This window comes from Nothobranchius furzeri, chromosome 16 (genome assembly GCF_043380555.1).
Source record: "Nothobranchius furzeri strain GRZ-AD chromosome 16, NfurGRZ-RIMD1, whole genome shotgun sequence".
In the NCBI taxonomy this organism is placed as follows: domain Eukaryota; kingdom Metazoa; phylum Chordata; class Actinopteri; order Cyprinodontiformes; family Nothobranchiidae; genus Nothobranchius; species Nothobranchius furzeri.
The window spans coordinates 54063841-54087840 of record NC_091756.1 but is presented as its reverse complement, the minus strand read 5'-3'; the positions used below and the strand labels follow the sequence as shown (position 1 = coordinate 54087840).

Sequence of the window (24000 nt, the reverse complement as noted above, 5' to 3'; positions counted from 1 at the left end):
CTAGAAAAAATACTTTCATGTAGCTGTTTTGCATCCTGCCGATAGAAGCCATTAGTGTACAAATGAAACATGACAATTCCTCCAAACTAAAAGCCAGGATGCTTGTTTATTTCCTAGACGATCCGTGTTCTGATCCGACGCCCACACCGTCGGGATTACAGGAGCATTCCATCCTCCAAATGAAACACACAATGCTCTCATTTATTCCCAAATATCCCACTTAAATATTTCATTTATTTATATGATTTATTTATACACAATTTATTTATTATAATTTTTTTATTTTTTTGGCTCAATTTTCATTTTTTTTATTGACAAACTTGACATAAACAACAAATATGGTACAAATTTCCAGAACAGTTTTCATCTTGAAAATGTAACAGAGAATGCTACTTCTCAGTTCAAAGAATAATATGAGAAAATTACAGGTTGATTTGGGCTCAAATGAGTGGAGGACATTGCAGTTCAGCCGCCCTGCGTTTGAGCCGTAATGGCGTCAGTGACGCAGCACGAATCTTCTTTTAATTTTTTTTTATTAGTGAACATCAATCACATTACATTGTAACAACAACCAAAACTCAACAAAAAAAAAAAAAAGAACAACTCAGTAGATAAACTAAAACCTTATAACTATACCATTAGAAATATTCTAATAAGCAGAAACAACCGGATTTATAAGATTAACAAGACACGATAAATTTTATTTACACACGATAGTTTCTGTTTGAGGTTTCTGGGAACTTAGAGCTGAAGTAAGCCGACCTCTGGGTTCAGACTGATATTTTAGATAAAAACCAGATAAAAGAATAAAAATAGGTGATCCTGGTAAAGCCCTTGAGACATGTAATATACAGTAGTTTTCAGTGTTGGGCAAGTTACTCCAAAACTGTAATGCATTATTTATTACTTGTTATCCTCATTTTAAAGTAATTCATTACATTACAATATTACTGATTTTAAAATGTAAGGCATTACACTACTTTTGCATTACTTTAAGTTACTTTTACCAGTACAACTTCAATATGAATCTGGTAATGTGACGCTCAGTGAGCTCATGACATATATGTGGAAGGTGATGTGGTATCTGAGCTAGGGTTGCTGTTAAAAACAGTCAGATATAATAACAGTGCTTTCAAATGATTGTTTATTAAATAAACAACAACAATCTGTACTCTCAGCATGCTGCCATCTTATATTAACTGAGCAGGGAGTGAGGTGGTGGGGGCTCCAAGCCTACATTTGCCTTGGTCCCCAAATGCCTTGATACGGCTCTGGATGTGGGACTGACTTCTGGGGAGATCTGATTCTATCATATGTATAAATATTAAATGCTTATATATTATTGCTTTTCACTGGTAAAAATGTGTATTGGGGATAAATCTACCTACTTTTTTCTTTTCAAGCACTTTGTTTTTTTTTCTTGATTTTATTTGAATAATTTCCTGCCCTTTCTCTCTAACCTTCCTGCATGCTGCATGTTTTCTCCGTCTTCCAGAAAAACTGTTTCCTAGACTTCCTACTTTCTAACGATCAGCCAAAGGGATCTTCACATGCGCAGCGCTCCAGCAGTAATCAGTTGAACTCAGCTGAGGCAAAACACGTCAGAAAAGCACAAAATACCAGAGAATATGCGCTGATATGAACGATCGCAAGTGAATTATTTTGTTTTAGTGGAGCGATTTTGTGAATGTTACAGCGGCCGCGTGCAGGACGCAGCTGGAGTAGTTGAGCCGTTACCGCTGCGTCCTCTCTGCCCGCAAAGCTGAGTCCATAAATGACGTAATATATGCAGATACTGGATCTTTCTTCCGGTTTCCCGCAATTTGAATTTTTAAGGAACACATCTTGATTCTGGGTTTAAAAATGCATTGTAATTACCGCGTTACTGACAATTGTAGCGAGTAAATATTACCATTTTCTTTCCCTGTAATGCCTTACATTACCACATTACAGCAAAAAGCAATGCATTACAGTAATTAATTAGTTTTGTACCGCATTACATGTTTTTCCTATATCCCATATCTACGTGTGAAAACATCGGTTACAGAGAATGGGACAAAGGCTTAGGGCTGGCTGCCACCTTTGCCCGACAGAACATCCTAATTTCCGGATCTTCTTTACCCAAATCCTCCTGAGTTATCACACAAATAATAGCCTGACCCCTGGAGCATGTCTACATTCATATTTGATGTGGTGTTATTACGTGCTCACACTTGCACTGTAATGCCAAGCATTTGTGGCTGTTAAAGCAAATGTGAAAAGGGGTTTTAGGTGTTTGCTGATGATGTTGTTTCTGTTTGGAATGCAGTACAATCCCTGGTGGCCTCCTGGAACCAAACCCTGAGCAACGCCACGAGCCAGTGGAGCGGTGAGTTGGACACGCCAAACCTCTCAGATGTGTGAAACCGATTCCTCACCAAGTCACAACAAAGCAGAGTCACTGTGGAATACCCCACAAGGGAACAAGTCTGATCCGAACTCAGATTATTAAAACTAACATCAAAGACATGAGCAGAGCTGGAAATAGATTCGGCGCTGGAGACGACGCTCCGCTCAGACAAACAAAGCGCAGGAGTAATCATTAAAACCTGTACACACAAACAGCACATTCAGTTCATTATCACAGTTCCACACACAGTCATATCTGTCCTGAACAATGTCCGTGTCTGACTGATGTCTCTCCTCCAGGTTCAGGGGTCTTCTGCGAAACCTCCATTGATGGTATCGGTACGTGTTGGCCCAAGAGTGGCGCCGGCCAGCTGGTGTCACGACCTTGTCCCGAGATGTTTTATGGTGTCAAATACAACACCACAAGTAAGTGTGCCCCAAGTCTACATCAATAGTATGAAAACACGTTCTGTGGTTACCGAAATTAGCAATTCCTTTGCCAAAGCATTAGGAGAAAACACAATGAACGCAATAGAGCAGAAGTAGAGCAGCGTTCAAATGAAAACAAATCTGCTGTAAAATCAAGCTTCTGTCTGGATTAAAAGGTGTGAAAATACCATATATGTGCTATTTCTGCGATGGCCTATACCTCCCAAAGTCTGAAAAGTGTCTAAGGTTTCTTCACTTGACTTAATTTTGTGTCTTATATAAAATTTTTGTAGCCTAAATAATCAATAATCCAGATGTCATTGATGGTGTTATCTGATAGGAAACATTATAACTCATCTGACCTTGGTGTCTAATCCAGCACGCTGCTGCATCAGACTAATGGCAGCTGCAGCTAATGACACTTAGATGCTGATGCCGGCTTTATGAGACTGAAATGTCAGCTGATGTTAGCAAATCAGAGGTCAAACCGGCTGCCTCTGAGTCTTAAGTGCATCCATATCACAGCCTTTATGGTAAATGCCTTGAAATGTCACAGAGGGAGCACACAGGCAGGATTACCTGCTTCACTGATTACCATTTTGTTAGCTTCTCTTTGGTTAGATTAGCATGCTAAATCCAGGATACAGCTTCTATTAGCAATCATTATGTTTACACTGATAGTTTCTGGATCTGAAGTTAACCATAGCATCCCCAACAAGGTCATCTCCACAACTGAAGCATTAATGATTCATCACTCTCTGTTTATTTAACTTTGGCCATAGATTGGCCCACCAAACCAACATAGCACTGTGATTGGCCCAACAAACCAATAGAGCACTGTGATTGGCCCACCAAACCAATAGAGCACTGTGATTGGCCCACCAAACCGACATAGCACTGTGATTGGCCCAACAAACCGGTAAAGTGGTGTGATTGGCCCAACAAACCAATAGAGTGCTGTGATTGGCCCAACAAACCAATAGAGTGCTGTGATTGGCAAGACACAAGGCTGGTCTGGCCAGCTGAGGCTCCTATGGCGCGTGCTGAACTGGCCTGCAAAGCAAAATGGTTTTGCTTCTGCTACAGACTGCCTAGATTTCTAGTTTTCCCCTGCCACAACACACCAGATTCAACACCTGAATTGTTAGTTCAGCAGATTCTCAAATCCAAAAGAAACTTGTTACCGAACCACAGATTCTCGCCAGGTGTGTTGGAGCAAAGAATCATCTAAAACATTCAGAATAGTTTTTATTTGTGACTTTTGTCTCTACAAGCTGTTAGGCCACCCTTAGCCTGATACATGACCCACAGCTCACACGTTCCTGTCTTCTTGCTGTTTCATGGCTGATAGAAAAACTTCTGGTCAGAGCTGTGGCTGAAAGCAGCTGTGAGGAAGAAAAGATTCAGACTAACTACGGAGCCCTGACACACAACACCTTACCATTGGTCTTAATAGAACATTTTTTATTCAATAATTGTGCTTCAAGCTGTTGAAGCTCATTCTTATGAATTGAAAGCAGACTGATAACATCAGTATCACCCAGCCATGAGGCTTTTATTTGTGCTCTAATTCACTTGTTGTTTTTTAAATCTCTGTCCAAACGAGAAGAGTTAACAGGAAGTTTTAGAGCAGCTCAGAGTTTGGAAGGTTAAATCAACAAACCGGATTTAAAGCCAGAAGAGGATAGAGTTAACCGTAACCTGCTGTTGCTCAAGAGCATCAAAGGGGAACAGGGCACTTTTGGCTTGGTTTTAGCACCCCCTAGTGTCTGTTTGTAGAACCGAAAGCAAAACCTATCTCCCCGCTGTGCGTTCATCTTTTTAACACCATAATCTAATAGCTGAAATGCTTCTCCATCTTTCATTAGTGTCTACAGGAGTGATTCATCACTAAATTAAACAAATAAGCTGTGTTCATGATCTAAAACATGCAGTGCTGGAGCCAGACTGCAGCGCCAGGTATGTCAGCTCCGTTTTTTCTTAGTCCCAACAGATCAACCCACCAGTCTGTTGTTGCAAGGGAAATATTTTGTCCACAGGGGGCAATAGGGGGTGGGTGGCCTTTCATTAACCCTGTAAAGCATCATTTTAGCACACACTGGCTCAAGAAAACGATTTAAAAATATGAATCCATTTAAATAATAAGCGCATATATTTAATGGTGTCCTTGAAAAATCTTTTTTTACAATCAAAAATAATTCTTTGAGCCTCTATAAAGAATTTGGAACTATGGTGGCCCAGGAGCCCTGCTAAATAACAAGATACAACCCCAAAATGAGGGCCTGCCTGCAGCTTGGCCTATAGCTGTCTACAATATCAACACAGATGACTGACATTCATTCAAAGTCTGGATGTTTTCGGTACGTCCTGGAACGTTACGCTTGAGCTCCAACATTCTACTTTGTTGTTTTCCTCTCTTCCAACAAGGATGCTAGCAGTAGCTCGAGCCAATGTTGTTCTGTGGTTAGGATGATTGTGGCCAGCTTTATATTGCTGACATTGAATTGGGTTGGGGCATGCAGATTTAATGAGGTAAGATTAAAACAAACCATTTCTTAGCCGCCTTTACAACACTGCTTACTTAGATAGGTAAGAGTGTCAGAAAAGGCAAAGACACTTATTTATGCCACATTAGACACCAAGCTGTTTGTATTCAACAACAATAAGTGTTATCCCTTAAGGACCATGGTGATACTGGTGTCACAGCCCATTTCAACCATCTGCAAAATTGCTTCTTGAGTCATAAATTCAAGTTTGACAACCCCAAGTGACATTCCATCCCTACATATATCAAAAACTATTTTACTGCTTTATTTTTTTCTACATTTTAATGGATTTATTCCAATCTGTTTTCTGTTTCAACAGGGTTTGAGTTCTTAAGGGTTAAACTCTATGAAATAACTTGTTGTACAATGATATCTTAAACGCAACATATTTTAATTCAGGTTCTCATTTCTGAGTTTGCTTTCACTTTACTGAAATTTGTGACAAAATAGTCTGAGTGAGAACAGATTTTTGGATCCCGTCAGGAACCCTCATAACTGGAACTCTGTCTGAAGGAACAACAACCAACACCCCTAAACCCACACACTCAGGTGGGGTGGATGTTAAGAGCATCTATAGGAGCAGGCATGCAGAGAAGGTGCAGAACAGTCTAAAAGGGCAGGCAGCCATGAAGCAGTTAAACGTTTTAGGGGGCCAAATGTGAAGCAGCTGGAAACAGTGCTGGTCCTAGGGCTGCTCGATTATGGCAAAAATAATAATCACGATTATTGTGACTGAAATTGAGATCTCGATTATTTAAGACATTTTTTCAATTTATGTTGATTTTATTTGTTTTTATTCTGTCATAAAATTGCTCAGGGCACAATCAGGACAAAATTAAATAAGAAACAAGATGATCACTAAAATAACTCCTGATTCCCAGTATAAAAAGACCAATATACTTATAGCTCATAGTTTATGACCCAAGGGCTACAGACCTTGGTTTAACTCATTTAAGTCTAACCAGTACAGACCCAAATACCAATATCTTGCAAATACTGACAGCAAGAATTATACAGTGGCATTCATAACAAATAAATGCTACTAAATTGATGTTCATAAAATGTTTTATAACATTTGTTTAGTCATGTCAAGGTGCTAGGAGAGTGCAGATTAGTTATTATTTATCAGCGTGAGGAACTTATTTCTATCTATTTCTACCTTATTTATAAACTATTTATTTACAGGTCCATCAGTTAATGTAATAATTGTCCCAACCACAGCTGCACCCCCCAACCCGGTTTCACTGCAATCATGGGCAAGCTGTACGTGCATTTAGTACGTGCACATTTAGCTGTTTTTAGCGGCTCAGGAGCCCGCAGTTACGGTGTGTGTCACTCACTCTGGTTAATCCAACAGGAAGCCGGCTCTGAGAGCCGTTTCTTTAGCGACCGACACATCACTGCATCATTCCCTTTCCTAATTTCCTGAAGAACGGTCCAGAGCGCAGGCGGAGTGTTTAGCTAACCTGCAAGAAATGTCAACGACAGTTATCCAGAAAGTAGCTAAGGGTTACCAGAGATGTTTCTGAGGTGTTCGCTAGGTACTTTTAAGATTTAAAAAGTCAAGAAGGGGGTCTGAAAAGCTGCTAGAAATACTCAGGGCAGCGCAAGTGGGAGGAGCAAATAATTGGCTTGTTTTGTTTTTATAATCGTTCAAAACTCAGATTGTAATTGGGATTAAAGTTCGATTAATTGAGCAGCCCTAGCTGGTCCAGGATCAGACATGTCCACTTGGACTTACATGTCTAGAGACTAAAATGGGATATCCCTCTCCAAAAATTTGACAAGTCATAATGAGACTTGAAATAAAAAGTTCCAGTTGCTCACTTAAACTTAATTTTATAAACTTGGTTTAGTGACTGTGGTGGACAAAACCTCACAAGAAAGTGTGTTTCTTTCCGTAATTAGACTCCCCGGCACCGACCGCATGCTGAGCGTTTGTTTGCTGCTCATAAATCTGTCGGCCGTGTTTGACCCAAAAAGTAGCTCATGCATGTGTGAGATAAATAACTGAATAAGTGATGCTGCATGTGGAGAGTGTAATGTTCAGGCTATAGAAAATATAAAATGTCATCGCTTTTCTCGCTAATTTAATTCAACAGCGGTCACATTCAGGACGCTCCCGAACCTCTCTGGCTAAACACAAAGTTACAGAATACCTGAGGAGGTGTCGTTATCCTGCCGAACGGAGCTTATAAATGGGTAAAACCTGAAACTGATCCCAGCTTAGACACACGTAGAGTTCGGTAAAACCTAGATCTGGCTATCTATTACACATTTTAAATGCAATTAATCACATGAGTTCCACAGTTAACTCGTGATTAATTACAATTACTGGTAAATTATTGGTGAATTTTAAATGTAAAACAACATGATGTTTTTGCATCTTTCTGATGCTCCTATAAGTTGTAAGAGTAGACAAATGTTCTTCCTTAATGCAACTACATGCTCGTTACTGACCAGAACGTTTTGTGTAGGGATGAGCGAGTACACCACTATCTGTATCTGTATCTGTATCTGTTCAACCAACTAAATTATCTGTATCTGTATCTGTACTCGGAAGTGGGCGTGGTATAACCCGGAAGTGGGTGTGATTTACATCAATATATTATTTGAAGTCTGAAATTGATATGGACTGATCAGAAGTTGATATGTGTATTGTTTATTTGAAAACTATTTACAGAGCAGCCTCAGAATTTAGATTAAATATTTTTGATCACAATAGTAAAGGAACTATTTCAGATCACGTGTTTCAATAAAATCAGAACATTAATATTTAAGTGCATGGATTAATACATCTGAACTCATGCAGTAGGAACTAGGAAATATGAAATGCTAGAACCAGACACAACTTTATATATATATATATATATATTTATTTTAATTTGATTAAACTGATTTTTTTCTTAACGTTCTTGGCATTTTCCCACAAAAAGTTAAACAAAACAATGTTGATTAATGTGTGTGCATCTGAGAGAGATAGAGAGGGTGAGAGGGAGAGGGATGGAGTTCAAAAATAAAAAATACCTGACCGGAGCGGAGGTGACTGATGCAGCACGTCAGCTCTGTCTTGTCAAATACACCATGTAAGTTACGAAAAAAGTAACTTTAAATATTCAACCGAAAAAGAGGCGAGCTGAAGAAAACCTAGGGAAAGCAAGAAACATGAGCAACAGTGAAGCAAGCACAACGAGATCCGTTACTGTCTGTGTGTGTGCGTGGATGAGCCGGACGGACTGCGCTCCCGGCCGGCTAGTTTTGTGTGTAGGGAGAGGCGGGCGCTCTATGTGACTGGCCAATCACAGAGCGTGAAGACAGTCAGTTACCCAATGAGGATTTTCCTTCAGCACGATTACAGATATTTCCGAGGTTTACTCGTTTCATGCTCGTTTTCGTCAAAAATGCTTTATCCGTAACGGATACTCGTCTGAAACGAGTATCCGGCTCATCCCTAGTTTTGTGTACCAGTGGTTCACAAGCTTTGTTTCCTTGTGGACCGCCTCGTCAGTGTTCAAGTCAAGCCAGGACCCCTCAACCCCAACTCCATACACATAATAAAAGCGATTAACTACAAGTGTTATTGCTCTTATACAGGTTATTACAACAAAATCTGATCATTAAAAGAGGGAAATACATTAAAACACTTTGTTTTCATTCTGCTCAGAAACATGCTAATGACCCACAGAGTGACCTTAAGTCTGGTATATCCAGACCTTTAAATTCTTATAGAATACTGAACTCAGTGTGTCTCAAATACATTTTCTCACAGACAGATAAGGAAAAATCTGTCTATTTTTCCTTGTTTTAGTCCAAGCAAGCAGCTTCTGATGCAGCGATGATGCCTTCATGTTTCAGGAATGTGGCCTTGCTAGCTCTTATTTGATGATGAAAACAGGTTTTTGATTTTTACGAAACTCTGCATGTCAGATAAAATGTTATTCTAAAACCCTGTAAAAACATGAACGTTTGGAAATAAATGTCTGATGAGCACAGAGTTTAAAATGAGAGGTTGCTACAGACTTATGAATAATTTAATTCTATTAAAATCTCCTATAATTAGTCAGATTCATGTTTTTTTAATGTTTCCATTTTTACAACATGTTGGGGTTTTTGTTTGTAGGACACAGCAGCTCTCTGAAGGTAAAACAGAAACAAAACCAGATGAAAGTCAATGTTCTCCTGGATTTCTAAACTCCCCTTGGGACTCGCAGGAGACACTAGAGACAGAAAGAGATCTGAGCTGTAATCCGACTCACTGGTTTATTTCACCTTCAGGATTAAATAGTCAGTGGCTAAAAAGCCTGAACCGATGCCCATCAGCTGATCTTAGCCAAAGTCACGATGCTGGATGTCTTAAACTGCCCAGCAGGATGGTGACTGCTGTGAGGCTAGAGCTCGCTGACACAATAATACAGACAACCATAAATGCTTCTGTTGTTCATTCAAGGTGAATTGAAGCATCATTTCATCAAGGTTTGTAGTTTTTCTATGAAGGAGCAGAGTATGATGAAACACCTTGATGCTGCTTTAATTTCAGAGAATAAAACACTTTGACTTCAGTCACTGACGTGTGAATTTGTTGATTGAAGGCTTCACATACCTCCCTTTCAGTTGAAATGTTACAACTCCAAGAAATACCAAATTCAAGGCTGCTTAAGTTGTCTTTCACTCTAACTCTACTCAGATAAAAAAATCTGATGGAGCTTCGAGCTTTCTGGTGAAAAAGTCCCACAGTGTAACCCGGCTTAAAGCACTGTGCTGAAGAGCTGGCCCCAGTGTTTATGGACATTTTCAACTCCTCACTAGAGGAATCTCATGTGCCTGCCTGCTTCAAGATCTCCACCATAGTCCCTGTCCCCAAAAAAACCAAGGATTACTGAACTCATTTGAGCACCTGGTTCTCCCTCACCTCAAGATCCTCACAGCCCCCCCTCCTGGACCCCCTGCTGTTTGCCCATAGAGCCAACAGGCCTGTAGATGACGCAATCAACATGGCTCTACGCTTCTTCCTGCCGCATCTGGACTCCCTAGGTACCTATTCTAGGATCCTGATCATAGACTAAAGCTCTGCCTTTAATGCAATCCTCCCAGACCTCCTCCAAGACAAACTGTCCCAGATGAACGTGCCTGACCCCATCTGCACGTTGATCGCTGACTTCCTGACAGACAGGAAACAGTAAGTGAAGCTAGGGAAGAAAGTTGCAGACCTGTGGACTATCAGCACTGGTTCCCCTCAAGGCTGTGTTCTCTCACCTCTGCTCTTCTCCCTGTACACCAACTGCTGCACCTCCAACCACGAGTCTGTCAAGCTTAAGTTTACAGGCGGCACCACCATCATTGGACTCATCTCGGATGGGGATGAGTCTAAAAATGGAGGCTCAACGGCTGGCGTCCTGGTGCAGCCACAGCAACCTGGTGCTAAACACCCACAAGACAGCGGAGGTTGTTGTGGGCTTTAAGAAGCACACAAAATGTCTCCACATGCTATTGGAAAACAAACATGATGTATTCACCACTATGGATGCCAGCCAACACTCTAAGACCAGATAAGTTGAGATTACAAAAAAAAAATGAGGAAACCGGTTGCCTTTAAAAAAATTAAGCAATGCGCAATGAAAATTTAAGTGAAATTAACTGAAATTTTTTAGTTAAGTAAAATAGCCCTTTTAAATACATTCAAAGCACATAAACTGAGATTAAGGCAACCGGGTCCCTTTGTCTTTTTAAGTAATGTGAGTTAAAAATTTGAGTGTAGGTTACTTGACCTTTTCAGTTCAGTAAAACACAGTATATGTTTTAAGTTAAACACACAATTAGAATGTTTTAATTACTTATATTTTATTCTAATGTTGATTTCTTAAGATTTTTTGATACACTTATAAATTGAAGTATTGCAAATAATTTCAAGTTTTCTCAAATTTTCAAAAATGTCACATTTTCAGTCCACTTACTCCACTTACTTTCCATATGCACTGAAACTTAGAAAGAACACGAAAATTTGACAAAACTGTTTTATTAACCTTTCAGCAAAACCTTTGTTTTTAGCCAATACAAGAAGAATACTTGCCTTTACCGACTCTTCAGCTTTTTCATAAATTTTTTTTTAGATAAACGTAAAAATTCTGAGATCCTTAGCAAGTCAGCAATACAAACAACAAGCTGCTTCACATAGGTGTGGACGACTACGACGGACTATTTGGGCCATTGTAGACTAAATAAAAATATTTGTGAGTACATATCTGTGTCACATTATTGCTCCCCTGTGCCTTGAGTTTTTCCTTAATTGTGTCCACCTGCCTCTTGTTACCTGGTTACCCATCCCAGTGTGCATATAAGCCTTGTGAGTTGCTTGTGGTTTTGTCGGTTCGTACTCGTTACAGGTCAGTTTATGTTCACATCTGTCTACCCTGTCGTGTCTGCACTCCTGACCATTAAAGAGGAACCAATGGGCCATTCCCATCTGTACCGGGTCGGCCCGGGCCGGGTAACCCCAGTCGGCCCCAGCCTGGCCCGGTTGATTCCACACATCCTTGCCTTAAGCCCATGTGGGCTGATTCTACCCACCAATCAGAGGCTTGCTCTAATGGAAGGTGTGAATTTGCTGTCAGCAGTGGGTGTGTTGGCCCTGGTCGTCCTGAAGCAGACCCCCTCGAGAAGAGGGCTGAGAATGAGCCTTGGTTGGCCCGGAAAAATACCAGGCCACCCAGATATGTAAACAACCTACGCTACCCGGCCCGGGCCGACCCGGTACAGATGGGAATGGCCCACAAATGTCTGCTGCTGTCTGGCCTGGGTTGATTTACCTGCCTGAAGGATCCGCTCTTCCTCCCTCACCTTCCCTCCACACCGTGACAATCTGCCCAAAAAACTCAAAAATTATGAGATTAATCTCACATATTTGCCAAAAAAAAAACTCAAAAGTTCTCTTTAAGCAGACTGCACTCATGATACAAGTTAGAGGAAGGGGAATACCCAGCCTGTGTTGGGCACAGTGAGCACTTATTTGTTGTGTAGTGGACCTGTGTACACCGTCTTCACTGAGTTTAATGAACAAAGGAAAACTACGAGTCGAGATGACTCGTAACTTTCAAGCATTAGCTATTGGAGCATAATAACACCTGATGCAGCCATAGTGCATGTTCTTCCTCAGGCGGCCGTTTGATGGGTTCTTAGTCCCATCCTCAACAAGTGTTTTGGTACAGAGAGAAGAGCCACGCATATGCCACTTAATCTTTGGAGAACATCCAGATGCACATCACATGTCTGATTCAAAATCTCAGCAAAAGGTTGAATTTTTTCTTAAGTAAGTTTATTTTTCTAATTATTTTTTTCTGGCAAATATGCGAGATTGAGCTCAGAATTTCAAAGATTTTTGGGCAGAAATGTACTCAAAAACATTCTTATTTAATCTGCAATGGTCCCAATACAAACTACATTACGACATGTGCAACTTTAAATGACCCGCACTTGTATAGCGCCTCTCAGAGTAAGGACTCCATAGCGCTTTACACTACAGTGTATCATTCATCCATTCACACACTGATGGTGAGGAGCTACAATGTAACCACAGCTGCCCTGGGGCGCACTGTGGAGGTGAGGCTGCCAAGCACCGCTGCCACCGGTCCCTCCGACCACCACCAGCAGGCAAGGTGGGTTAAGTGTCTTGCCCAAGGACACAAAAGCAGAATTCTCTGTCCAGAGCCAGGATTGAACCTGCAACCTTCCAATTACTGGACAACCCGCTCAACCTGTTGAGCTACTGCTGCTTAGTCAAGCAATTACTTTTTTTCTAGAACTGGCTACTCATGAAATAAGACTTCAGGTTTGCACGGAATATTTCGTCACTTTTATCAACCATGTAAAAAAAAAACTTTAACTCTTTGTTTGCATAACTATAGTTCAGGCTTTAAAAATAATAGTTACAAAATACTTAGAAGTTTGAGCTGTTAAGACAATATTAAAGAAACAATATAAGAAAAATCTAGAATGTGCAAAACTAGTACTAAAACTTGACTTTGCAAAATTTTACTTTGCAAAACTTAACTAAAATTAGTGTTTTTCCTACAAGCTAAAAGTAGAACTGTGTAAATAAACCCCTTTTCAGTCTCTTAATATCAGTGCCAATGCCAAATTGCAAACAGTATAACTACAAAAACTAAGCAGTTGGCAAAAAGAACAGTACGATAACACTTTGGAATCACATTTACCCAGAGAGCTGGTTTTTCAAAGACTGAATTTTCGGTGGCAACTCACTTTTGCCAAGGTCAAGCATCACATGCTGGACAAAGAGAAAAGTGTTTTTCATGTACTTGGGGTAATCCAAGTGCAGGGCGTAAATTAGTCCAAAAAGGAGACAGAAAGCTTGAGGAATGTTGGGCAAGTCGTCCATTACCACACTCCCTTCCAAGACGATCCCCACGCTGGCTGGTTTCAGGTGAAGAATTTCTTCATCAATGCAGAGGATTCCCACTGTTGTCTGACTGTAAATGTCCTGGTCAGCTGGAACCTAGAAGAAAGAAAGAACTTTTGAATCACACATACATGTTTACAACAAAAGCCCCTTTAATAAGTAAATTCAAGCATGAAAATAACTGAATGGATGGCAAGATGGTCAGCTGTGGACAATGATCTTAAACTGACATCAATGAACTTGTATATTAATATTGACAGAAAAATGAGTTTGTGTGTTCATAATGTATATGTACTGTACTGAGAAATGTGTCACTATACAACAATTTTGCTGATCATATTTGCTATATAGGTTAGTTAATATTGCATTTAGCATTTTAGACATTTGTTGTTTGTTAGTTGTTTTCATAAGAATAGTTTTACTTACAGAAGAAGTCTTGAAGAAAGGAGAGGAATCATCTCCCAAGACAACTGGAAGTCCCCGAAGGCAAAGGCACCGAATTTCTGTTAGCTCAGTGGACTGAAAGACATTGAGAAAAGAAGAATATTTATTCAATTTCAAAACATTTCAACAAGGACTAAATGAGTTCTTTGTCCCAATTCAGCAAAGTATATAAAGGCAAGAGAAAAAGGAGAAAAAGTTGAGAGTTGGGGGGGATTGAAGCAAGTAGACAAAGCTAGAATAAATACCTGAAATAGACAAAATGGGGTAAGAAAGAGAAAAGACTTGTGACAAATCTTTAGTTTGAGCAGAAGAGAAAAGACAGGGGACACAATGTAAATATGGAACTGAGAAATAATTAGTCCTTATGCAAATAATAAAAAAATAGCAGTGAACAGGTAACAGGAAACGATAACAAACTAAACCCTAAAAGAAGAAGATAAACATATGTGGTGGGACTTTTACCTTTGACAGATGTAACAGTCCTGCTAAGATCTGTCCAGCAAGGCCCCTCTTCTTCCTGAACAGGTCCATCAGGCTTGGAGACAAACCGTCAAATGCATCGAAGAAGCTGTCTTTCAGATTTTTCCCAGCCACTCTGGTGAACTCACAAAAAATCTGCAACATGGAAACATGGATGAAACACAATCAATAAATGTACAGAGAATCATTCATACAAACCTGATTTTCTGTGAATAGAGCTGGCCATTGATTAAGTATCTGGCTGATTGCTGGTTCATCTTTGACAACTTTTTTGTGCAGGGCAAAGGTCACGTCCATTTCTTTTTTTTTTTTATAAGGGAACCATTTGGCTTTTTCTTCCTCATTTCATTAACCAACACCTGACAAGTTTCCTCCAGGTTGTGGTCATCCATCCCTTCCGGATAGTCAGGCAGTAAGTTTATTTCCCCTTTCTTTGGCTTCTTGATGTCTTTGTTGGGGGTCACCACTTGCGGAGTACCTTCCACGTTTACCACCATTCACAGCCACATCAGCTCTAACCAACTGCCGCATTTTAGATCTGTAGTTCCCCATTTTAAATTTCAAACTGTTTTTCCATCCATCCCATCCACGAGATGAACCAAGTTCTTTGAGGCGTGGATGTATTTGTACTAAGGCTTTTGCAACAGCTTCAAAGTCCTGCTTATCTGGGTATGCTTTGAAGGCATAGATGGTCTCAGCCAACTTGTCAAGTATTTCGTGTTTTAAGTCTTTTGTTATTTTTAGGAGTACTCTATCCCTCCTGTATAGCAGATTACTTTGTCGAAGTCTATGCCCTACATCTACTGTAAATTTTGGAATTTCAAAATCCTCTGGCCAGGGAGAGCTTCTCTCAAGAGAAGAGAGACAAGATCAGTGTCTGCCAGGCTGACTGCATCAGACGATATCTCTGGAGTTGTAGTGACTGGAACAAGCTCAATAGTAGGAATTATTTTGATGGATTGTTTCTCAGGGAGCTCAGAACCATCTGTAAGATTGCATGATGCGTTGTCAAATTCTGGATCTTGGTATTGTAGGCTGAAGCTGTAGTTTGCTTGGAGACCATCTTTGAGCCAGTCAACTAAATCCTGGAGTGTTTCAGGTCGTGTTGTCATTGTCAGTTTTCTTATATCTCCCTCGCAGACAATAATCCTCATAGTAAATTTCTGTTGCATAGCCATCTGGAAAAAGAATGACCATTAATCAGCAAATAACAAAACGCCTCAATGTCACCATAAGTTCTCCTTGTACCCTGTAGACTGATAATGGGAAGACATCATTTAACTCTGGGATCTTCAACACACACCAAGAGGTGACATCATGACACTGAAGTTGGTAAGATCTCAAATGATCAACATAGCACGCGGTCATTTTCTTGCAGACAAACAGAATTTCTGCATTCGCAGCAACAATATTTTCAATCTGGACGAACTCTGGGAGACTGGAGCATGATCCTGCAGACAGTATCATCCCTGGATGGTAACGGCTTCCATCAACACAGGCAGATGATGCGACTAGCACCGAATTTGGTTTTGTAAGGGGTTTTGCCATAATTGTCTGGACAGTCAATGGGAAAGAGGCAACCAAAACTTGTGTTACCTTTGTCGTTTTTACAGATGGTCTGAAAAATGAGTTACAGTCAAGGTGGTAACTGGGAGCTTTCTGGTGTTTAGTTGCAAGTGTCATGGCAACATTTCTGAAGTTTTGCGTAGTACGGATTGCCCTTTTCAATAAGTTATGTTTGCCCTCGAAGCGCATTGTCCAAACCTCAGATAAGGGCCCAAACTTTCTTACAAGCTGGGGATAGTGTTCCAAATAGTGATGCTTTGGCCTTAAATGAAACACTGGAAATACTGACTGCAGCAAGTTTCTGTGTTCTGATATCTTACATTTGAGGAAATGCAGTGTCTCTTCTGTATGCCATGGCGCCACAACAAGCTCAACGATGTCTTTGAGAAGCATTAGAATTTCCCAAGTGTCATCACCTTCAGGGGCACAATGGCCAATAAGGAATGGAAGCAGCCTTATGAGACACCAGTTCTCATGAGCATTTCCGCCAGTGGTCCCTTTGGTTGAAAACCCTTTTCCAATCACCTGAGGTTCATCTGTGTCGTCAGTAAATGTGTAATTAAAGGACCCAATAGCCTGGTTTAGCATACCTAGGGTGAAGTACTTCTTATCAGATCTGTTAGACAAAGACATAACTCAATGGGAACAACGCCCTCCAAGATATGCATTACGTCAGGAGGGTACCCACTGACTACATGGAAGTGCTCAAGACTCTCAGTCAACGGACATGATTGTTTCACCCCATGAATCCGGCTTAATCCTGGGTCTTCTTTAACTTCCAGCATGTGCCTGTCATGGGATTCTTTCTCTCTACACTGAAAGAGACCAGAACTTACCTCCTGTTGCCGAGAGTCTTTACCGCTCGCCAAACAGAATCTGCAGAATTTGTCGACAGAAAAGCTTTCCTGGAATCCTGCAAGAGAATGAGCACCCAGGCTATCAGCTGCAACATACAAGACAGTAGCTTTAACACTTGTTCCCAGTTGCTCCAGATAAACACCGCTTTGCTCCAATAACTTCAGATCATAGATGAGAGGCTGCATAACTTTTGCATAGCCACACCCTTTCACAGTGGAGGTATTGCAAAGTAGTGCAAGCTGGATGGAGTTAAGGGTTGATCTTTATTTTGCAGGAATGTTAGCAATAACCCAGTATATGGCACACATTTTATGTTTCAGTTTTGATGTGCCCAGAGGATTGACTACTTCAAAGTCATCAACGTAAAGACCAAGGGCAAGTGTGAACTCAGCATTTGAGAGAAGTGAATTTTCCTTAGAATGCTGTCCATTTTTACATGATCTGTATCCATGAGGAACATGGACTTGTTCTGTTATGGCTTTGTTTAAAACAGCTGTTTTATTAAGCAACCTTTGCAACATGGGAACAACAGGAACGTATGCAATAGGTTTTTTGCCTTTTTCCACAATATATTCAATGGGGATTGCTAATGGAAACTGCGTATATAAGCAGCCCTCCATTTTGCAGTTCCTAAAGGCCCATCTTTGGCACAGCACTAGTTACCTCTTTCACAAATACTTAATTTATGTCCAATCTGTGATTCCTGTGGTTGTGACAACTTACTGATTTGACAAAGTTGTTCAATAACTTCCTGTACAGCAGTCTCTGGTACGTTGAGAACACTTTGCATCTTTAATAGAAGGGATGCTATGTTGTGTTCAAGCTGCTGTTCAAGATCATGAAAATCAATGTCACTTGTTACTTCACTAACCTCCTCTAAATCCTCCATATCATCAGCATCTAACACTTGTTCTTGGGAAGCATCACTGGCATTGCTTATTATTTCACCAATTATTTCAGTCTTGAACCTCTTCTAGTTCTGATGTTTGTGTTCTTTGCTCTTGTGTGCTTTGAATGTGCTGTAAACACTGCTTTCAAAGTTACAGTCTTCATATGGGCATTGAACTTTGTGGTTTACTGTAAGATGTGAAGAATGCAAGTGAGAAAAGAACTCTGTCTCAGTGCATGACTCAGCAAATCCACATGACACACAGCTAAACTTTACTGGTACCATTGGATTTGGTTGTTGATCCGCTATTTTGATGTGAATGCGGGACAAGTGCACTTTTAATGCATTTAGTGATTTAAATGTGCACATGCAATCCTCATGTAAACAAGGAAATGGTTCGATTCTTGCAAAACTCCCATGTTTTATCCTGTAATGCTTAAACAGCTGTGCTCTCTTTTCGCAGCTTATGTGACAGTACTTGCACTTCCAATACATTTTTAAATTCTTAACAATGATGTTATATCTAAAACATTCAGTTAATGCTGCACATAAGCTTAAATTTCAGAACCTTTAAGTCATAAAATATATTTAGGTCACTTTCCTGTTTCTGACAGTTTTGCTTACTTTCAGCTTCAGTTCAGCTATTAAGCTGATTCAGCTAACAGTTTAAGCTATCCAGCATTCAAACAGCATTTCTGCAAGAGATCTAATTTATCTAGTTTAAATTGTCTTTTTTTACATTATCAGCTTTTTGTGCAAATTAGCCGAGATCACTTAATATTTTATAGTAATGGTATAAAACTAGTTTTTAAGAAAATTTTAATAAAATTATTAAAGTAATTATAAAATCCAGGCTAAGAGTGAATGGGGCAGTGGCCATGCACCATTGAAGAAGATACAAATACATCCTTTTCTCTAAATAAATTACTTAAGTATCTCTATCGGATCTTTACTCAAAGAAAAGCTCAAATCTAAATAGTCCCGGTTGATGCCAAAGCCGTTTCAAACGAGCTGACGCCATTGTAGGTGTTCCACTCTGTTGTATCATCCCGCCCATCAAACAGATAGAGCACTGTGATTGGGATGGCACAAGAGTGTTCGGGGCCTGCTGAGGTTCCAGTGGAGCGTGGCTAGACCGACATGCAGAGCAAAGTGCTTTTGCTTTGGTCCTGCCTGTCTAGATTGCTAGGCTAGAGCAGCAGCCCATTTCATGAAGAGACAAATGTTTTGCCTTTGTTGTTTTAAAATCATAATCCATGTTGTAGTGGACATCTCGTGTAATCTGTATTCCCTGTGTCCCACCAATGTGATTCCTGACTGAGTTAGCCATTTTGTCTCCTGGACAGTGTAGAAATACGGCGATGATGGGTATGCCCATTATCAGGCACAGCCGGTGAAAGATGTTGGGCGATTTTGGTAAAACATTTAATTAAAATCCTCCAATTGTGGCTCTTTCAGAAGGTTTCAAATAAATGTGTAGTTTCTGAGATTTATTAAATTCACTCTGGACCTGTTATTTTCAATCAGATCTCTCAGAAATAGGCCTAGGGTTTAGGAGGTTAAGTTTATCTGCTGCATGACGTTCTGCCTCCGAACGTCACAGCTCACCGGTGTTTGTTTTCTCTAAAGCTGCAGCAAGAGATAAAAACTGAAGTACAAACTGAGAAATGTGACAAGAAGCAGGAATAGCAGGTGATTAGCAATAAGGGTGGTTTAATGCAAATGTTGTTGATTTTCCATATTTTGTGCATTCTGGCTTTAGATTTATTATTAGAGCTACACTTTGTTATGTTCCTCGGTTTTTATTTTTGAAACAACAATCTTCAGGGTTCTATGCGCTCATGTAGCTCATATATCTTTAATAGCTGTGAAGTCAACAAACAGAAAGACAAACATGGTTTCAGGGCCGACTGCACTGAAGCACATGTGGGTCAGAGATGGAGCGGCACCAGTAATAAGTGTCTGCAGGTGAAAAGCAGGGCGGGTCGTTTGGACCTGAGTGGATTCTTAAAAGCCAGAGTGGATGTGGCTGCTGGCTCAGCGTCCAGAGGGAGATGAATGCAAAGTTCAGGTCACTCTGTGCAGATGTCAACTCTGCTGGCTACGGAGATGAGCATGTTTCAGCTGCAGATCCTGACTGAAGCTCACCATTCAACAGCGGATGTGAGAGAATGTCTTTCCTCTAACTAACTGTAAACCTGCAGGCAGACATGTTCTCCTCTTCAACACATTTTCATGTTCTACCAGCTACATGGGATATTTATGACAGAAAAAGGCCTCTGTGTCTGCACCGATAAATCTGAACACGTCTTGTTTCTGAACTTTAAAAGCATCGGTCCTGATCCGCAGCACCTCCTTGAGTCAGAGCCTGGATGCAGGTCCACATTTTCATTAGGACTAATCCTGACTTAAGCTGCTGGTTTGTTCGGCCCCTCTCTCTGCATTTATTAAAATCTTTCACGCTGATCAAACTGGAGAGGATGAATAATTCATGGTCGAAGGGCTGAGCTCATGATCAGGACCAGGAAGAACACATGTGCAGCTGCTGCAGACTCAAAACCACCTTCAGTTCAATCATTAAACTTAAACTAAACATCAATTTTATGAATAGCATGTTTGAGTAAAATATGGATGTTAGCTTTAGGAGCGATGGGATTTATTTGTGGTCCTTGAATGTCTCCTGGATAGGAAAAGTCTTAAATCCATGGATTCTGCTGGATGAAAGGAGGACATGTGGGCTGGGAAGTCTGAAGCTCTTCAGATGATCCCTAACCCAACATGATTCTGTCTGATTTCTATATGTAGGATTGAAGAGGAAGATGAGTCAAGTGAAGAGGTTGATGAAGGCCAAGTGTCTCTGCTACCATCCTTCTGAGACTCAGTGCCTGCAAACTTAATTAGAGCCATCAGCAGATGCTAATCATTAGCTGCTCTTCCTGATGCTCCGTCTGACCGTTTACAGCTTGGAGGGGTGGTCAGAGGGTGCTGTCCACTTCGCGCACTTCACACACATCTGGCCGCACACAAATCTATCCTGTGGTTGATGTGGTGTCACTCCTCCAAGAACCTACTGGGCTCCACCTCCCTTTAGTGGTTTCCCAGAGGGGGGGCTGGATATGTCCTTGGGGTGTGGACAGGAGCCCCAGGCTGTTGGGTTGTTCAGTCAGGAGAGTGGGATGAGGGAAGTGCAAGTGGTCAGCAGAGTGACAGTGACACCCTCCACCCCTCGGCCCAGCTCCGTGTTCTCCTCAGGTCCATCCTGGACTTTTTGGAGCATTTGTCGGTTATTAATTCATGAAATTCAGCCACACCCAAGTGGATCAATGGCCTACCTCCAAAGCTCATTTCTAAAGCTTACTTATACACAAAACAGGGTCTGAAAACTGCTAAGTGATTTTCTACGCACACTTTGGGATTTTATAAAGAAAAACAACAGAAACACGTTTGCAACTTCAAGCAAACTTTGGACCTGGAGTAAGCAGGAAACCTGGCAGCACCAGTGAGATGGTGAAATATTTAATTTAGGACACATTTTCAGACTTTTAGACCCTTGTGCACACACACACACACACACACAGAGAGAGAGAGAGAGAGAGAGAGAGAGAGAGAGAGAGAGAGAGAGAGAGAGAGAGCATACAGACACCACATCATCTCTGAACTGAGACTGAAAATTACACCAGTAATTAAAATATGTGCTTTTTAAGACATCACGTTCATACGTAGCTGCATCTTCAAATTTCTTACTGGTATATTATTATGTTTAAATTTCAAGTAGTAAAATTAAAGGTAAAAAGAAGAAAATAAAGATTTAAATTTAAAAGATGAGAAAATGAATTTATTATTTTTAATATCTTGTTTAAATATCTCTGGAAATATCCATCAAAATGTTGTTGAAAATGAATTAACTGATGCCCAGTTGTTGAAAAATATTGGTGGCTTTGTAACATATAACCATAAAAAGCTGTTCTAAAATACAAGGGAGTCTCTGGGCGACGCCATGTTAGATACCGTGTTTCCTTCTACGGGAGCCCGTGAGGACAAACATTTACATAACTTTCACCATTCATAAACGTTGTTTTACACATTTACCTCTTCACTCGTTGCCAGTGATGAAAGGGAGTCTCATGTGCTTGTCATTTTGCTGGAGGTTGTGTTCCCAGGGATTTTTGACCCTAATGGCCATCCGTTGTTAAGGTCTTACTCATACAAAAATCTAACGCTTTCTTGCAATGATTTAGGTATGCACTGCCCCCTATCGCCAGGGAAAATACACATAGTCAGGTTTTATTTTTATTTCTTCATGTGAATAAAAATATAAACCTTAAAAAAAATATACAAACTTTCTAAAGATCTCCTTAATCCTGAGAAATTTAACCCTCTCAGGCTCAAAATAATTTTTGATAAAAGGATGAACAACTAAGTCTTTCAGGGGTACTTCTGAGTAAAAAAATGCTCGTGAAATACGTATGTAGAGTAACCAGGTAGGTAGATTTTAATGTTGCAAATCTGCAACGCCTGCCTCCAGAGGGTTAAGACGTTGTCATGGTGATTTTAGGATACTTGCAGCCTTGGTATAAATGATAATTAATCTGATTGTTATTTATCTGACGTCTGCCTGCAGTCCTGCACACACATAAACAGCTTTGATTTTGACAGTTTGTTTTGGCTCACAGTTGTTCAAGAAACTCAGCAGTATGCTGCCGATTAGTGCAGATAAAGAGTCATTTTCTTCTCTGTGATGCTATTTGTAATTAGACCCTGCTCCAGATGCGTGGAGGATGCGCCTCAGCTGCAGCCACCGATATTCCATGTACTGGAGCGCTAAGCCAGTGTGACTGAATTTGGGTCAGCAGATCTGCTGGTGAATGGGACAATTACAGCCAGATTTCTGCTCACTTCTGCGTTCATCAGCATAAACGACCCTGTGTGCGATCGTGTTTGTTACTGAGCAGCATGTTTACGAGGTCTGCATTAAAACAAGAAGAGCGTTCTTCCTCCCAGAAGGAGGCATGTTTGTGTCCTGAAGGATTCAGCTCCTGGCGCAGGCGCTGCTCACATTACCATACGATAGCAGAGGATAGAGCTGAGATTAGAACTAATATGCTCTGTGGAGCTAACGCTGACATCCAGCCGGGGCTTCCTGAGAGGCTCCTGTCTGCTGGCCCAGCTGTAGTCTGACAGCAGCATCCACACAAACCCACCCGTTATTCTTGGGACCTTGAGTTTGTGACCCCTGCAAGAGGCAGTTTACGGTGCTGTCAGAGAATCCCACCCTGAAGACTGCAGGGGAATGCTAATAAAAAAGAGCTGCTGCTGCTGAGGTGTGCTCGAATAGGCAGAAGGAGAGCTATGAGAGTCTTGTTACTCATACAGCTGAAGCTACACTCAAAAAATGTAGGAAGGTTTTAGTTTTATGTAGGTTACCCTTGTTTAGAATATTTTAGTTTAGTTTCGGGCTATGCAGTGGCGCAGTGGTTAGAGCTGTTGCCTTGTAGCAAGAAGGTCCTGGGTTCGCTTCCCGGCCTGGGATCCTTCTGCATGTTCTCCCTGTGCATGCGTGGGTTCTCTCCGAGTACTCCGGCTTCCTCCCACAGTCCAAAAACATGACTGTTAGGTTGATTGGTCTGTCCAAATTGTCCTTAGGTGTGTGTGTGTGTGTGCATGGTTGTTTGTCCTGCCTTGCGACGGTGGCACGGGAGTTAAGTGCTCGCCCCGTAATCGGAAGGTTGCAGGTTCGAGTCCCGCTCAGTCTGTCGCTGTCGTTGTGTCCGTGGGCAAGACACTTAACCCACCTTGCCTGCTGGTGGTGGTCGGAGGGACCGGTGGCGCCAGTGCTCGGCAGCCTCGCCTCTGTCAGTGCGCCCCAGGGTAGCTGTGGCTACATTGTAGCTCATCCCCACCAGTGTGTGAATGTGTGTGTGAATGGGTGAATGACTGGTTGTATTGTTAAGTGCTTTGGGGGGTTCCAGGACTCTAGAAGGCGCTATATC

The 24000-nt window shown here is 41.0% G+C and overlaps 1 protein-coding gene across 1 annotated transcript in view; it reads left to right on the top strand.

Annotated features, from left to right (window-relative positions):
* LOC107387289 (corticotropin-releasing factor receptor 1) overlaps positions 1-24000 on the top strand; it is a 112642-nt gene that overhangs the window by 30962 nt on the left and 57680 nt on the right. The window contains exons 3-4 of the mRNA XM_015962179.3: positions 2309-2368; positions 2689-2814. Of these exons, the coding sequence (XP_015817665.1) occupies positions 2309-2368; positions 2689-2814 (186 nt within the window). The remainder of the gene's footprint in view (positions 1-2308; positions 2369-2688; positions 2815-24000) is intronic.